Source organism: Microtus oregoni, unplaced genomic scaffold, assembly GCF_018167655.1.
Source record: "Microtus oregoni isolate MIOR12 unplaced genomic scaffold, Mior012 000074F_003, whole genome shotgun sequence".
In the NCBI taxonomy this organism is placed as follows: Eukaryota; Metazoa; Chordata; class Mammalia; order Rodentia; family Cricetidae; genus Microtus; species Microtus oregoni.
Window position 1 is genome coordinate 1,260,985 of NW_024543990.1, and position 18,734 is coordinate 1,279,718.

The following is an 18,734-nucleotide window of genomic DNA, read 5'->3' on the forward strand; positions in this document are numbered from 1 at the left end:
AAGACTGCACCCTGTTATGCACATACAATGATTTGCTCATCGGTTTTCTAGTTCAAGAGAAGGTACTGAGCAGACAAGACACTGATGTCAGTCACAATTACCTGTTCCAACTCATAGGCCTTTGCTTTATCCTCATCACGGTCAGCATTCTTGCGGTAGGCCATGCCCAGGCCCCAAACAGCCAGGATGCTGTAGATGTTGTCTCGTACCCAGGCATCCTTCTGGTCATGGCTGGCTGATAACAGCCCAGTGACTGGGTTCTAATTAGAGAAGAGACACAAAAATGCTTGGCATCCATCACCCTTCCTAAATCTCCTACACAATTAATGTTTCCCTGTGCAGGTGGATGGGGACTCGAGAACAAAGAGCACAGAGAGACCCGAGTTCCTACTCTCTGTATCTTAGATGCCTTGCTCATGTAATTAGGAGATAAGAAAACCTCTAAGGAACATTCTAATTGTTATGTTCTTCTTCAAACCTTTAGACCAGACCAAACTGCTGTAATGTCTAAAAGAGAAGAAACACCAAACAGAAAAAGTCTACCAGGCTTTCACAAGCTGCAAACTGCAGGCTTCAGGTCTTTTTGGCCTTCATGATTCTAATCAGTTGATAAGGCACTGAGCCTAGGAACAAAATTCCGGGTCCTGATCCACCTCCTAGCTCTATGAGATCAGAAAAAGCTACCAGCCTTGTCTGGACCTCAGCTACCATGTCTGCAATCCAGATAATTCATTCATCTGACCAGAAGAAGCTATGTAGGAGGGCATATGGGAGGCCTCATTAGATGTGATATCACAGATGTGTTCGAGAAAATCAGCAGAGTCAACAAAAAGGACTGGACCTTCTCATGAAAAGTTACATACAATGTTCATAACAGCATTGTTCATAAATGCTGAAAAGTAGAAGTGGCAAGTTATCAACTGACAAAAGAAAAAAAACATTTTTCCACTTTTTTCTTAAAAAATTATTTTATTTTATGCGTATGTGTGCTTTGCCTGCATGTATGTATGTATACCATGTGCACGCCTGGTACCCACAGAGGTCAGAAGAGAGTGCTAGATTTCCTAAAACTGGTGTTAAAGATGGTTACAAATCATGTGGGTGTTGGGAACTGAACCTGGGTCCTCTACAAGAGCAAGTGTTCTTAACCACTAAGCCACTCAGCCTGGTTTTCTCTTTTCTTTATAAAGGACATTAAAGTTAATTGGGGTGATGGATGAACGACTCCACGAATATACTAAAAAGCAATTGTGTACTTTAAATAAACAAATTCTGTAGTACCCAAACAATGTCAATAAAGCTATTTACATATTTGGGGTTACCAGGGATTAAAACTGGAGCATCTTTCATGTTAGGCAGATATTCTACCATCAAACTATAACCCTAGTCCAATATTTTTAAAGCCAACCCTAATAAACACTCTGAGCCCATAAATAAAATGGTTAAGAAGAGTCACATGAAGTTGGCTGACTTCTGAATATATACAAAGAAATATGTATATAATAAAATATTCTTCCACAATTAGAACCTTGCCACCTTAAAAAAATATCTTACTTGCCAGTTTACTACATTACCTGTACTCTTCCTACCCACTGGTTTTTGTGAGCCACCCAGACAGGTCTATGTCTTTAGAGGCCCGGGGTCTTTTTTTTCCTCTTTTTTTTTTATTACTTTATAAATAATACCAATCAAAATTCCCACTTCCTCCCCTCTTCCCACTTCCCTCCGGCTCCCCCACCCCCCCTTACCCTACCCCCTCCAGTCTTAAGAAGGCAAGGCACCCTGCCCTGTGGGAAGTCCAAGGCCCTCCCCCCTCCATCCAGGCTTAGGAAGGTATGCATGCAAAGAGAATAGGATCCCAAAAAGCCAGTACATGCAGCAGAGACAAATCCCAGTGCCATTTTCATTGGCTTCTCAGTCAGCCCCCACTGTCAGCCACATCCAGAGGGTCCAGTTTCATCCCATGCTTGTTCATTCCCAGTCCAGCTGGATTTGGTGAGCTCCCATTAGATCAGGCACACTGTCTCAGTGGGTGCACCAACCCCTCGTGGTCCTGACTTCCTTGCTCATATTCTCCCTCCTTCTGCTCTTCAACTGGACCTTGGGAGCTCAGTCCAGTGCTCCCATGTGGGTCTCTGTCTCTATCTCCATCTGTTGCTGGATGGAGGTTCTATGGTGAAATTCAAGATAGTCATGAGTCTGACTACAGGACAAGGCCAGTTTGGGCACTCTCTCCTCCACTGTCCAGGGTCCTACCTGGGGTCATCCCATAGACTCCTGGGAACCCCTCTAGAGCCAAGCCATTTGCCAACCCCAACATGGCTCCCTCAATTAAGATATCTCCTTCCTACTCCCATATTGTCCTTCCTCCATCTCAACTATCCCACTCCCCCAAGGTCTCCCTAACCCTCTCCTCCCTTCTCTCCCCTTTCCACTACTCCCCCCACCCCCAGGCTCCCAACTTTTGGAAACTGGAAGCAGACAAGATCATCGAGGCCCGGGGTCTTTACTTGACACTGATATGAAAATGGAGGGATGGGGGTGGTTATTCTGCAAGTTAAAAATTGCACATCTCAGTGGTGCAGTGCTTGGCTGGCATACCTGAGGCCCTGAGTTCAATCTAAGCATAAAACAAAACAACAACCATTATTCAGAGGGCACTATGTTATTTATGGGAAGAGTCATGAAAAATTCCACTGGGTAATTTTGAAAGGACACTGCCAACGCTACTAGGTAAAAAAAAAAAAAAAAAAAAAAAAAAAAAAATATATCAACAATGTTTTACATGGTCTCACACAAGAAACTAAATATTTGACTTTATCTTTTAACTAATCTATACTCTCTATACAAATATCTGAAACTCAACAGATACCACCTGCAGGAACAACAACATTCAATGTACTAAAATCGTTCTCCAGTCAGCAACTACAAATCAATGGTTTTAAAGTCAATGAAAGTCCACAGAAAATTGGGGTGTTATTGCACTTAACAAAAAGAATACTTTCTGACTTGCTTACTGCTTCAGATCTATAAAATAGAATGTGTTATGCAACAAGATGATGCGGGAATTTCCACTCGGTCTCAAAGGGCTCAAAGTGTTAAGTGTTATTGCTATAGGGGATTGCTGGGCCTAAAAGAATCACTATTCCCGAACATTACATACTTAGCATATGCAGTTGTATCTGTTCTGAGGCCTGTTGGGTATGCTTGGGACAGGAAAACATCAGGAGATCCTAAGAAACCAACCTCTTCCTGGCATGGCCCACCAACCTTGAGTCTAAAACAGCTTTCCAACAGCACAGGAGTGACAGCTTACACAGTGTCAAGTGTGGTTTAGATTATGAAATGTCACTGTCCTGTGAACTGAAAGTTCTCTCTTTTATTCTGCTTAGTTAATCTCCACCTTAGCTCATCTTCACCTAAGACTAGACTGTCTGTGACCCTCATTCAACTACAGAGAACCAGGAAGGGTGTTTTGGGGATCCTTACACTCAAAATTACAGACATCAAACTCATGGAAAACTGGGGTGTTACTGCACACAACAAAAAGAATACTTTCTGATCTAAATCTATAAAAACAGGCAGTGTTATGCAACAAGAAGATGTGGGAATTTCCATTCAGTGTGACTCATAATAACTGAGATGTCCATAGACTTACAGATACTCTGGTACACCAGGTTCTGCTGTCTTTTCTAATAAAGATGCTCCAGAAGTTTGTCTTTCTGTTCTTCCCTTACTTGGGGATGCTGTCCCATATCCCCTGCATTTCCACCCACTGAGTCTTGTGAGCCACCCAAACAGGTTCATTTCTTCAGCGGTCTGGGGCCTTGGGTTGGTACGCTGTTATCTCCTCCATGTGGAGGGGTAACTGATGCCAATCTGCCAGCTAACCAAGACAAAGACAAATGTACATCACAATGAGGAAGGGGACAGATTTGTCTAGATCAAGCTTATATTTCTGATATGATCACTTTAACTATAAGCTTCTTTCCAGTTAAATTTTGGTGGATGGGAATGTGGGGAGGATCTGGAAGGAATTGGGGGAAGAGGAAACCATAATCAGAATATATTGTATGGAAAAAATCTATTTCCAATAAAAAATGGTTTCACTATAACTAAACCCTCATATAACGATACAGAAATATATAGCTATAATTATATAACTATTTCTTTCAGCTTTTCTTTGTCTCTTTTTTCCACAGGAGAAGAAAAATTGTGGATACCATCAAAATTAATAAAGGTTCAGTTTGAAGAGGAGAAACCTCTTGGAAAGGAGAAATGACAGCTCATCCTCAATGATGATAATCATACAGGTGGTAAGAAAAACATACAGGACAGGGGCAGGGTTCTGTTCTTGTCTTCGCAGGAAAACATCTTCAAAAAATTCAAGGGATCCTGGATATTTGAATATTGGCAGTTGGAAAAATAACTACCCAATAGGGATCATCAAGAAAACCGAATAGGTTCTGTAAGTATAAAAATCAAAGATATATATATATATATACACACATATATATGTATTTATATTTCTAAATTTATAGAGCTGGTTTTGGAGTTGGACTCTGGCTCAGTACCTCTCTAGTTCCAAGCTTGTTGTTAAGAGAAAAATCCAGAGTTTCTGTCTCATGTCAAGAGCCATGATATGGGACAGTAGGAAAAAAGAATTTAGAAAACATCTTTGTTTTTCTTCATATCTATCATACCTTTCATTGAATATATAAGTCTGTATATGTCTGTATAAATAATGTTTAAGTTTTCCACAATGAACAATGAACTTTCCTGCAATAATCTTTGAAGTTTCCAGGAAGAAGATGGGGCCCCATAACAACAACTCCATCTGGTTGATATGATGTCATGATACAGATAACGCTACTACAAGACCTGTTTTGGGTACCAGCTACACAAGATGGTTCCAATTTGGTTAGCTGAAATGGTGCACATCTTTTACAATATTCTGGCCAGACCTAGACAAAATACTCAGAGACTATTTGCTATCTTACCAGACATTCATTAATCTTGAACTCTAACCATCATTTTACTTTCACAGGATCCCCTAGAAAGAACGTTGCCTCATGACAGCTGGAAGTAATTCTAGAGGATGATGTCCCCTCTCCCAGGTTTGTCCTCAGGCTTAGGGACATCATTTAGGGGTTGATTATAATTGGTATACAGTTGAGGGTTGGGGGAGGAATTTTATAAGCTCAGGATTTTTTTTGGAAAAAAAGAGGGAAAAATGGATGATGGGATAATAGATCTGTATTTGTGAGTTATTATTTATAAATAATTACATTTGCATAGATTCTTGTATATGGATATAAAGTTAAATTATATTGAATATTGTATGCACGCATGCTTCTACCTGATTAAGATACTTATATATTGTTTATGTATTGATATATATATTTACCATACTGCAATGTACATTTCTACCTCTGATCAAGATACTTGTGTACTGTTTACATTTAGAGATCATTGTCCTCATTTACTGCACAGCTGTTTATTGTCTTAGTCTTTAAGTTAGATAGGTATTAAGAATTATAGATCTATAGTCATCTGTTTGTCATATTTATAGTTAGACTAATCGAGTTTTTTAGATACATAAAGATTATATTCTGTATAAATAGATAATCTTCAACCTCTTCAAAGAACTGTAGAAAATGGCATTTAATCTAACTTAGAGTTCTGTGATAGCGAGACACAATTTCTCCTGGCAACACCAATCTATTCCAGAGAGATTGTTGAGCATCAAAGACACTCCACTTGGAGTTTGTCTTCTTCTTGGCAAAACTGGCCACTGAGCAAGGAACTGCCCATACCTCAACTACTGACAAAATACATAGTATCTGGAAATGGATAAGCAGAACTGTCAAATCTTGCCAAGACAGAGTATGGCGGTTTTGAAAAATTTCTTGCCTTTAAAAATAATCTGTCAGTTATTCTAGGCCTTAGCCAAAGTTGGTTGTTTCAACGCTGCAAACGTGACTTTAGCTGATTGCCCAGGTAGCCAGTTGTCTCTGTGATTTGTTTCATGTTTTAGAAGTTGTTTGACTGCACTTTCTAATTACTCGGGTAACATTATTTCCCTTCTTGGATCTTTGATGGGGTTGAAGACTAGATTAACATAGTTACTTTCCTCTCATGACTTGTCCAAGTTATTTATTATACAAGACTTAAGCTACTTAGAATAGGATATTTGTTCTTATTGTATATAATTTTATAGTGGGTTTAGAACTCTCTTAAACAAAATGGGGAGGTGCTGCGGGAGCTCCTTCCGCTCCTTTAGCCAATAGCCTTTAAGATACCAGCCCACTTGGGCGTGGTCTCTCTAGCTTAAAAAAGCAGCAGTCGCTGGGCGCTGGCTATCAGATGCTTTTCCTGGTCGTGCAGGGGGCTGTTGTCTAGAATGGTGATCTGTAAGTTTTTTCCCTTTAAATAAATAACCCTTTTATTAATCATAATTCCAAACTGGTGTGGGATTGTTTTGTGACTTACTCCTTTAGGTGTGTTGCCTACCGCTCATAATATTAGCAATTAAAAAAAAAAGCCCAGTCCCTGTGACAATGTATGTATTCCCTTTTTTCTTTGTGCCATTAAAACTGGATATCATATAATAAATATTACAATAAAATGATACATATGCATATGCTTTGGTATAAATTCTTGCTCACACAGAAACTTTTTTGGGGGTATCAGATTTTAATAACACAGGAATCACAGGATCACTGCTCACCTGGCATTTCTCATTCAACAGAACCTGATGAGATCTCCTCAAGCTACCTCGAATAATTCAAATTGAAGAGCTTGGAGCTGCATAATATTCTATGGTAGATACACTTAATAATGCATCCAGAGGTCTACCCTTATGATAAGTTTCCATTTACAGTCCAGGGCTTTCATTACCACTCACAAATATAGCAATAAATGTTCTTACAAGGAAGATGTTTTCAACAGTGGAGTTGCTTTTTTTGTTTTGTTTTGCTTTTGGTTTTGGTTTTCTTGGTTTGGTTTGGTTTGGCCTTTTAAACAGGGATTAATTGTGTTCAAGAGGGTTTCATCATCACAAACTGATGGCATCCCAAAGGTTTCCACCCCAGTACCCTTACCATGGAGATAATGACTTCAGAATATGTATCACATCATAGTCAGGGAAAAGCAACAATAACAACAATAAAAAGTCAAGGGACTTCGATTATACAATCCCCCTCAAGGAGACACCCCTCTTTGACTTAAAGATAGCCACAAGATAGTGCTTCTTAAAGATTTCATGCATGAATTTTCAGTAACTCTCCAGATAAAATCTATAATCAGGACCCACTGTTGTGGCACAATTTAACTTGAATAATCTTCTTAAAGACTATATGTAGAGATTGTGGGGTTAAGCCTTCATTTAATACTTAGAGAGTAAAAGCACAAATCTTATATCAGCTTTTGCTTCTTGTTCGAAACGATGCTTGTTTTAGTATCAATTTAATTCACAGCTAGCATGCTAACACCTTAAAGAAAGTCAGCCAATTTGAGCTCTGCATCTCAACATTCAGTATAAATAATATTCTTTGCAAGTAACTATAAATACTAATGGCTATCATTCCTAGAGCATAAGGCATTCACAGCTTTAGGCACTCTGTACATCATAAGCAACACCTACTCTACAGTGAGTTTTATGGCATGGAGTAAAACCTCCAAATTGAAATTTCTATTTTGACAGATTCCATGGAATGAATACTTCTAAAATAATTATTCTTCCTTCCTGCAAATAACTTTTTAACATTTTCAATTTTTTTATCAATCTAATGGTGGAAAGTGACACTGCCCCTCTCAAGTTTATTTTATCTGTCTTTTGGGAAGGGGCCATTGGATTTGTTCTTCTGATAGGCTAACTTCCCGTTTCTTTTCAACACGATACATGGAAAGTTGTGGTACTAGTTCCTGGTTGAGAAGAGCACAGGCTCTAGACTCGGTCTGTTTAAAACTATCACAAAATAGCTGTAACCTTGAACAAATGACTGCAGCATCTCTCTATAAAGTGGGGATTATACCTGTACCTCTACCTGATAAGGCAGCTTTAAGGATTAAGTAAATTAATATGTATTAAGCACTTGATATGTGAACAATAGCTATACATTTAATATTAATGAACTAAACCGTCTTTATTCATGCTATTTGTTTTTCATGTACTCATAATTTGAGGTAATAGATAAAGATTCATTGCCAGGAGGAAGAATTCACAACAAGTACCATGTAACCATTATTGTTATTGCTAAAAGAAGGTTTGGGAGTCTTCCCTTTTAGCATTACTGAAAACACTGCTAATGAAAAAAATTCTTTGAGAGAGTCTCACTTTGTATATGAGACAAGTCTAGGACTCAGAATCCTCTTGCCTCATCCTCCCAAGCTCTGTGATTACAGGCAGTTGTGCTCATACAAATCTTTGTCTGTTTACTATACCAAATTCTGTGTACCTTGCATGAAGAATGCTCAACCTTGTGCCAAGTCATTTGCCTCTCTTACCTTTCCCTTTTCCATTTCTTTTTAGTTACTATCTAGGGAAAGTAAATGAGAATGAAAAAAAGAAAAATTTAAAGAACAGGTCTAGAATGCATTAATCCCAGGACTTAACTTATGGTCTAGTGATAAACTGAACTAAAATTTCAGTGACTTCTAATACCAAATGCTTCTTTCTCATGGATGTTTTGTATCCACCCTTGATCAGACAGGATTTTCCTGTTGCTTCTTCGAGGAACCAGGATACTGAGCAGCCTGTATCTAAAATACTGTCCATCTCATGGCAGTGGGGCAGAGAGACAACTACCCACGACAATCAATTCTCCAGAAAGGTGTAACGATCGTAAATGTGTGTGAATCTAACAAAACATAAAGAAATAGAAACACAGATGGATGGAACAGATTCGACTTCAGAAATGGAATCATGGGAATATGGCAAACTGAGTTCTGACAAAGATCTAAAGATAGTCCACAGGAGAAAAAAGCCTTTTTAAAATAACAGTGTTAGATACACAAAGGCAAAAAACGGACCTCAATCTAAATTTCACATTTGCAGTCCAGTTTGCCTTCTCAACAATACTGAATATTCTGACCATGCACACAGACTAGCTTTACTGATACACTAATATACATTAACACCACACTATAAGCTTCCTAAAGATAAAGTTTGCTACTCTAGGGAACCCTGGCCTACTTAGATGCTGAATGAATGTAGAATAAACATGCTGACTTTACTGACTTACAGAATGAAATATTTTTCAGCCATTTAAAGTACAGATATGATCTCTCTCTATAGATACCTGTAACATACCCAGTGGACACAAGAGTTTACCATTTACTAGAGCTTGTTTCATTAGTATGCATGCTTGTCTGCCGAGTCTCAGAGAACCCTGAAGAAGTCCATTAGACACGCATAGCATGAACTTTGGGAATGCGTCAAGTGGGAAATTTTGGTTTTGCTTTAAAAGTAGAATTGTAGGTAAGGAAAGGGGACCTGCTTCAAATGAAGATACAGCTTATTGCTCAACTCAGAGTTGAGATATGTAAACTAGTACCTTTGTGGGTCAGAAGGGGCTGAAGTTAAGGGGACAGGAAATTTCACTGGATTGGGGGGGGGGTACAATGTGGGAGGGTAACCTGAGAAGCCAGGGTACACGACTACCTAGATTGGTACAAATTCTCTTAAAACATATATTCAACACTATGATTTTGCTCTGGTAAAATGAAAACTAAGGACTAAAGTCTTCATCCAAGCTAAGAAACCATGTTTACACAGTCTTCTTGGCTAGTGGCAATGCCAGAGTGATTCTCCAAGGCGGAGGATGGGACAGACGTTAACAACTAAAGAGAATGGAGATGCCGAGATAGTAACATCCTCTACTCTTCAGAGGGAATGTGAAAGTGAGGGGAGGGCTGGAAAGGTCTGTAATGTGGATGCTGAGCTAACACTAGTACTACAGGACACTTACAGACTTGGATAACAGATCAAACCAAACTAGATGGAATTCAATAAGGATTTATTTATTGGGCTCCTGTGTTGAATAAAGCTTGTTGAACTAATTTTATTAGCCATCGCTTCCACATTTCAAATGACTCAGCTCTGTTTACACATATACTCCCGACCCTCACGATACCAACGAATCTTTACACAGTGTCTTCTCTCTTCCAAATTGCTCCCTACTCCAATAGCTACCCTGTGACCCAGAAATGTCGCCTGCTCTCATACTTGCATACAAGAAAACTTATCTGTTAAGAACTTAGCTTTTAACAGCAACTGCCTAATTGTGTGAGTAGCCAATACCACAAAGCCAATGTATTAACAGAAGTAGAAAGGCGGGGTGTGTGGCCCAGTGGTAGAACACCTCTTTAGCATACATAATGGCCTGAGTTAGATCTCCTAGAGCTCCCATTCCCTTCTCCAAACAAAGGAGCTTCCAGAACTAGGAGAAATAGAGTCAGACTGACAAGCTGCATTCCCAATTGTGATAGCCTTGTCAACTTGCCACAATCTAGAGTTACCTGGGTAGAGAGTCTCAATGAGGGACTGTCTCCATTGGGTTAGCCTATAGTTACATATGGTCTCTTATGGTTACCTTTGTGGGGATTGACTTAACTGATGTAAGAAGATCCAGCCTATTGTGGGTGGCAACATTCCCTAGGCAGGAAATCCTGAGCTATTTGAGTGGAGAAACTGAGCAAGCACAAAGGAGCATATATGCATCCATTTTTCTTGCTGTTCCGCATGGATATGATGTGACTAACCATTTCAAGTTCTTGCTACTTTGACTTTCTTGCAGTGATGGACTGTAACCTAGATTTGTGAACTAAAATAAATGGTTTCTCCCTCAGTTGCTTCTTGTCAGAATATTTTATCATAGAAACAAAAATGAAGCAAGAATATTAGCTGTAGGATCACTGTGAGAAGGTAGAAAATTTAGGAGGTATGACTTAAAAAGTTAGGTCACTGGAGCATGACCTTGAAGGCGATATTAGGAAATGGGTAACTGTTGTGATATTTGTATACCGCATTGCTGTGATTGGTGGAATAAAGAGCAGAATGGCCAACAGCTAGGCAGGAGAGGATAGGTGGGATTTCCAGGGAGAAGAGAAGGAATCTAGGTGCATGGATTACACCAGGAAGACACTGAAGAGGTCAAACATACGGTACAGAACAGAGGTAACCAAGCCATGTGGAAGGATGCAGATTAATAAAAGTGGGTTAATTTAGGTTATAAGAGCTAGTGGGACAAACCTCAGCTAATGGCCAAGCATTCATAATTAATAAAACACTTCCATGACACTATTTGCAGGCTGGTGGTCCCAACGAGAAAGTACTACTACAGGCACCTCCCCCTTCCAGCTTTTCTTGATTCCTAGCTGTCAAGAGTAAACAACCACTGCTTCCGCATGATGCTCCCACATGATGCTCCCACATGATGTACCGTGCTGTCTGTCACAGACCCACAACAATGGAACTGTGACTATGAGCTGAAATTTCTCAAACTACGAGTCAAAATAATGCTTTTTTAAAAGATGAATTATCTCACATAGTTTGTCATAGTGACAGAGATAGCTAATATAGGCCAGATAAGAGAATAAAGTCCAAGCCGGGCAGTGGTGGCGCACGCCTTTAATCCCAGCACTCGGGAGGCAGAGGCAGGCGGATCTCTGTGAGTTCGAGGCCAGCCTGGTCTACCAGAGCTAGTTCCAGGACAGGCTCCAAAACCACAGAGAAACCCTGTCTCGAAAAACCAAAAAAAAAAAAAAAAAAAAAAAAAAAAAAAAAAAAAACAAAAAAAAGAGAATAAAGTCCACTTAAAGTAAAGCAAAGAAATGTAATATGAAATTTCATTCCTTAAGCTCCTGAATCCAGCTATTCCTGAATCTAGAACAACTTCCTAGGATTTTTAATTATACGAGCAATACATTCTCATCTGTGTTTTAAGGCTATCTGAGGTGAATTTCTGTCATTTACAACAAGGAATTCTGAGAAGCACAACAATAAATATCTACATACTGAACTAGACACTGTAAGACATTTATTTGGTGATGTATTTAGACAAGATGAGATCAGTAAGAGGAGGTCAATACAATTGCCTCAATGTCAATGTAAGACCGAGCCAACAGTAAGGCAGAATACATATATGCCTGATAGTAACACCAACATACTAACATTTAACAGTCTGCAATCCACGTTCCATTGCGTGGGGTCACACAGAGGAGTGTCAACATCTACACACCTGAAATGGTACAGAGAACACACACTCTCTTTCTTCTACCTACGTTATAGAACCACAAAAGCTCTTTAGTAGTTGATGTCCCTGCTTCTACTAGTAGTTCCTTATGCTCCGACCTCCACAAAGGGTAGTCACAGAAAGACGCAGAAACTTGACTTCGCTACTCTGCTCAAAATCCTCCAGTGTCTACAGAGTTGAAATCACTTATTTTGCTACTCCAAGCCCATGTGTTAGCTCTTTTAATCACCTTACACTCACTCTTTTTTTGAAAACATGACTTTATTTTTAACATTGTTTCCAGTGTCATCTTGAACAACAAATCTCAACCAAAGTATTTTTATTTTATTTCATGGTTATTAATACTTTGGAATGCTAACCATTGCTTTCCAGCCCAGGTCATTTTCTAATGTGATGTTATTTCTGACACTCACTCTTTAGCCCCCAAAAAATCCACTGGGTATTGGGTATTCCTTGCAGTTTTGGGCCTGTACACATGTTCATGCTCTCTTTTCTGTGAAGCCTTCCTTGACTGCAAAATCACTAATTTCCTTTTCTCACAGACATTGGAGACTTCAATACAATCTACCTTTGGTGTTTTTCCCTTTAGATTATAAATCTCTCTTTCTCTCTCTCTCTCTCTCTCTCTCTCTCTCTCTCTCTCTCTCTCTCTCTCTCACACACACACACACACACACACACACACACACCTGATGGAGGAAGGTCATTGGTTAATTAATAAAGAAACTGCTTGACCCTGATAGGTTAGAACATAGGTGGGTGGAGTAAACAGAACAGAATGCTGGGAGGAAGAGGAAGTGAGCTCAGATGCCATGCTCCCCTCTCCCAGGCAGACGCGATGAAGCTCCGACCCAGGATGGACGTAGGCTAGAATCTTCCTGGTAAGCGCACCTCGGTGCTACACACATTAATAGAAATGGGCCAGGCAGTGTTTAAATGAATACAGTTTGTGTGTTGTTATTTCGGGGCATAAGCTAGCCAGACGGCTGGGAGCAGGGCGGCAGGAATGCAACCCACAACTCCCTTCAACACACACCACCCAATAAACATTATTTTTATGAATCTTTTGCCTGTGTGTATGTCTGTGCACCAAATGTGTGTACTTTGTACCTGAAGAGGCCAAAAGAGGGTGTCAGCTACCCTGAAGTTACAGAAGGTGCTGGGAATTGAACTTGGGTCCTCCAGAAGAACAACCAGTGATCGGATTTGCTGAACCATTTCTCCTGCCCCAAGAGCTCACATTTTCAGTAAACTCCACCTGAAATTCACCAATCAGATTTTACAAAAGCTATCTTTTAAACTGACGTTCAAGGAAAAAGAGAATGCGAGCTGTTACATGTACCTGCCTCTTGCTTTACCTAATAGACCAAAGGTATGCAATCTTCATTTTTTTTGTGCTTATTAGCTCCTCCCCATCTAGTTTTACAAACATATGAATCAGGAGCTACAATCAGCTGCTTCAGGCAATTGCTTCACCTCATATCACTCATCTTAGATATTTCCAACCTTTCAGGAACTGTGCGCGTCACTTAACATCCGTCAAACAACTTTAACTACTCTCATAGGAGATTTTAATCTTTTGCTACTCTCTCATCAATCCCTGGAGTAAGAAGAGGGGGGATTACTAAGATATCAATATTCAGTTTGGTATTGTGTTAGCTCATGGAAAAGTTCAAACTCAAGGGAGTTATCAGCCCCTCACTGGCCGATACCCGAAGCCTCAGGTATCCATAGACTACTGGATATAAGGCCAGGAAACTTTCATCAGAACAGGAACAATGTAGAAGCCATTATTTGATCCTTGCCATTGCAATCCAGACTTTTACACCTAGAGGCACTGCATACCACTCTATTATCTTTCTTTTCTTCCCAGACAGGGTGTTAATAAGATCCTCAGGCTGGCCTAGAACTCATGATTATCCTCCTCTACCTCCATAGCACCTTCGGGCTCTTGATTTGAGGTCTCCAAAGGATCTTTCAGGAGTTCACAATGGATTCTGATGGGAAATAGAGAGACTCAAAGAGTCATGAGACTCCTGAAAATTTTGTAAGTTTTTCTCAAGAGAGGACAAGATATTTGGCCTTCATAAAATACTCAAATATGTCTACATCTGCTTCTTGTCTTTTATGAACATTAATTGCAATCCCTTTACCTTTTGTGAGACATATGTCACAGTACTATTAACTAACAGTCTCATCTAAGTTAGGCATCGTGGTGTGAACCTACAGAACTCCAGTTGCTCGAGAGGGTAAGACAGAAGAATCACTTGAGCCTAGGAGTTTCAGACCAGCCTAGGCAACACAGTGATAACCCGAGTCTTAGAATTCTTTAAATTATTTAAAATATAAGCACAAATGACAAGTACAACATGGGAGAACTAAACTTGGTGAAATATTTTAAAAAACAGCCAACTCAAGTTTCACATTTTAATACACTAAAGGAGCACGATTTTCCTTTGTTACCCACAGCAATCTGGGATAGCTAAAGCATTCCTCTCCACACTCCAGCTCCGTGCACAGAGAAGACAGAGTACTTATGATGGCTGTCAGCTCCCAAGAAGGACGACCTCGATTGTATCTGCTGTGGTTCTTTCATTGTGAGCTGAGAGATCCGACGAGATGTTATTTTGGATCCCTATGACGTTCAAACAATTTTAGCTCTCTTCCCTACACAGGCTATTGCAGCTGTCTATTTGTGAGTGGAGGAGTCAAGGATGTTTCTGGTTTGAAATGACTTGAATGTTTTCATCTAACATTAAATTAAGGCTGTTCTGAAAAAGGCACAGCAAAAGCCCTCCTCTTTGTTGCTACCTCAAAAGCTACAGTAGGAAATGGCAGAACGTACAGCTCTAGATTGCACCAGGAAGGAAAAAGCTTTCCATGGAGTACCTCCTTTCTTGAAACAATAACAAGACAGTTGCCTCTCATATGGTACTTGCATGACCATGGGCTAACATAGTTTCTCCCTTTTATTGAACCTAGTATATTTTTAGAAGAAGATTTCATTGTTAATTATGTATATATGCATATTATGTTTATGTGAGTGCAGGTGCCTGTGCAGTCATCAGACTCCTGGGTGCTATGATTGCATGTGTGTGCCACTGTTCCTAGCCTAGTATATGACTTTTTTTAAATTTATTTATTATGTATACAATATTCTGTCTGTGTCTATGCTCGAAGGCCAGAAGAGGGCACCAGATCTCATTACAGATGGTTGTGAGCCACCATGTGGTTTCTGGGAATTGAACTCAGGACCTTTGGAAGAGCAGGCAATGCTCTTAACCTCTGAGCCATCTCTCCAGCCCAGTATATGACTTTTTAAAAGTGTGTGTGTGAGTGTGTGAGAGAGAGAGGGGGGAGGGAGGGAGGGGGAGGGAGGGAGGAAGGGGGGAGGGAGGGAGGGAGGGAGGGAGGGGGAGAGAGAGAGAGAGAGAGAGAGAGAGAGAGAGAGAGAGAGTTGTGTGTTAGTATGCCTATATCATGCTGTGGAGGCTTGAGGCAGATGCCCAGAGTCATCTTTGATCACTTTACACTTTATTCTTTGGGGTAGGGTCTCTCATTTGAACTCAGATATCACTATTTCGGCTAATCTGGCCAGCCATCCTGCTAGGGATCCCATCTCCATCTTTTGAACATCAGAATTACAAACAGGCTGGGTGGTGGCATGCACCATTAATCCCAGCTGCCTTTAATCTGGCACTGGGGAAGGAGACACAGAGGCAGGTGGGTCTCTGAGTTCAAGGCCAACCTGGTCTACAGAGTAACTTCCAGGGCAGTCAGGGCTACACAAAGAAACTCTGTCTTGAAAAAAAAAAAACAAACTAACAAAAAATTACAAATGGCTGCCATGCCCACTGAAAATTTACATCTGTTCTGGGGGTTTGAAGTCTGGTTCTCACACTTGTGCAACAAGCACCTTAACCACTGCTCATGGTATGACCCTTGATAGAGATGCAAAGTATACAAGTCAGTGGAGCCTGTTGGTAAGTACTGACTAGGACGTCACTGGGAGTGAACAGGGGACAGTAGCATAAGGGGTAGCCAGTGTCTTAGTAGGCCACAGGAAGAACCCAGCTTAAGTAGAATGATGGTCGGGGAAGGATGTAAACAGATAGCAATGGAGTTTCATGTCAATGGAAGATCTCTCACTGCTCTGAGCAAGAGGCCAAGATGGGGAGCAGAAAACTAAACAGGAGGAAGATTGGAGATGTTTCAGTCATTTCATTCACTAGAAAATGATTTCCACTGAAGGTAGAATAAGAAAATAGAAGGAATCAAAGGTTGTTTCCAGACAATTCTTAGATTATGCCTATTAATTTAGCCTTAAAAGAACTAATAATATTCTCTTGTGGTTTTCTCTGAATAAAAGCCAAAAGTTCTTTGCATGCAGGCTGGCCTTGAACTCATTAAGTAGCTGAGGGTGACCTTGGGCATTTGATCCTCCTACTTCTACCTCCCAAGTGCTGAGATTTACAGGTATGTACCAACATACCACCATACCCAATTTATACAGTGTTGGGGATTGAACCCAGGGCTTTATGTATGCTAGGTAAGAAGTCTACCAACGGGGCAACATCTCTAGTCTCCTACTGCTCTCTATCTTTATCACTTATCTTCTTGGGTATATCTTTTCTCAATCTTGCTTTTTTGTTTTGTTTTTGGCTTTTTTGGTTTTTCGAGACAGGGTTTCTCTGTAGCTTTGGAGCCTGTCCTGGAACTAGCTCTTGTAGACCAGGCTGGCCTTGAACTCACAGAGATCCTCCTGCCTCTGCCTACCAAGTGCTGGAATTAAAAGCGTACACCATTACCACCCAGCTCAATTTTGAGTTTATTAAGTTTTGCTTGCCTTCCTATCATACATATTTAAGGATTCAAACTTTTCTAATATTTATTTATGGCTCAAGCTTCATTTTAATTGAATCCCATACATTTTTATTCAGAGCGTTTTTACTGTGATTCACTGCTATTTCATCACTTCCATTATAATTTCTTTTTCAGTCAAGTATGGTGCGGTGCATGCCAGTAATCCCTGACTTGGAAAGTAGAGAAAGGAGGATCAGAAGCTCAAGTCTGTTGCGGGAGGTCCTTCTGCTCCTTCAGCCTATAGCCGCTGAGATACCAGCCCATTGGGGCGTGGTCTCTCTCCCTTTAAAAAAGCGGCTACTTCCCTTCTCGTTCTCTTACTTCCTGCTCCGCTTCTGGCGACTAGACTCCTTCCTGATTGCACAGAGGGCTGTTGTCTGGGACGGTGATCTGTAAGTTTTTCCCCTTTAAATAAATACCACCTTATTAATCATAATTCCAAACTGCTGTGGGATTGTTTGTGACTTACGCCTTCACAAGTCATTTTCAATCCAGCTAAGTTTCCAATTTGTGAAAAGGAACTAAAGGAAAGCTATGTGTGGTGGGGCAAACTTTAAATCCTAGCCCTGGGAAGGCAGAGGCTGGGGGATCTCTGAATTTGAGGCCAGCCTGGTCTACAGAGCGAGTTTCAGGACAGCCAAGCTTAGGCAGTGACGGACAGAAAGCTGGTGAAGATATAATTGAATGAGTGGACCATGTTCCAGCCCCAACAAGCAGCAGAACTTGAAAACTTCAGCCATGGCTTTAGAGTTAAGGATAGAAGAAAGAAGTCATGAAATAAAGCCACCGAGGCCAGGCATGTGTCAGGGGTGTCCCTGAATGGAGGCCTAGGAGAGAGGCCATTGTGTACAGTTGTAGCCTGGATGGCCTTGAAGAACCTAAGATGTTAGAGATGCCAGAGTAGTGGGATACCTGCCTCAAAGAGCTACTAACAGAGTGGAACCAGTCCAAGAGAAAGAACTATGTTGCCATCAACCAAGCTGAACACAGTTGGAAATCTGACGAGCATTTTGACATTAGAAATGGAGCTTCAGTGTTTGGAGTTTAAACTTTGGAGTTTTGGGTTTTTGATCTTACTTTTGTCCAGTGTCTCTTCACTATGTTCCCTTCAGTGCATTTTGGAATGGTAATGTATATCCTCTGCCATTATATGTTGGAAGTATGTGATCTGCTTTTTTGATTTTAATTTTTATGAGGGGATTACAGTTAAGAGATTGTTATGCATCTTAGAAGAGACTTTGAAACAAGTTTGAGATTTTTATAGTCTATGGGAACTTTTAAAGTAGAACTTAAAACATTTTTTTGTACTATGAAATGGCTATAAACCTTTGGGGGCCAGGGAGTAGAATGTGAGAGTTTGGAAGAAAATGGTCCCCAAAGGGAATGGCACTATTAGGAGGTGTGGCCTTGTTGGAAGAAATATGTCACTGTGGGAACAGGCTTTGAGGTCTCTTTTGCTCAAGCTTCCCTCCATGTAACAGTCTACTTCCTATTGCCTGCAAAATGTAGGACTCTCAGCTCCAGCAAACAGCTCTACCTGCATGCTGCCATGCTTCCCACCATGGTGATAATGAACTGAACCTCTGAAACTATAAGCCAGCTAATGTAATTAAA

The 18,734-nt window shown here is 40.4% G+C and overlaps 1 protein-coding gene across 7 annotated transcripts in view; it reads right to left on the reverse strand.

Moving 5' to 3' along the window:
- The window catches only part of Phka2 (phosphorylase kinase regulatory subunit alpha 2), an 84,217-nt gene that overhangs the window by 60,475 nt on the left and 5,008 nt on the right, over positions 1 to 18,734 (reverse strand). For all 7 annotated transcript variants that reach the window (XR_005973441.1, XR_005973442.1, XR_005973440.1 and 4 more), the window contains exon 3: positions 102 to 260. Coding sequence is in view for 4 of the 7 variants with exons in the window: in XM_041642397.1 (XP_041498331.1) it covers positions 102 to 260 (159 nt within the window). In the remaining 3 variants the exon portion in view is untranslated. The remainder of the gene's footprint in view (positions 1 to 101; positions 261 to 18,734) is intronic.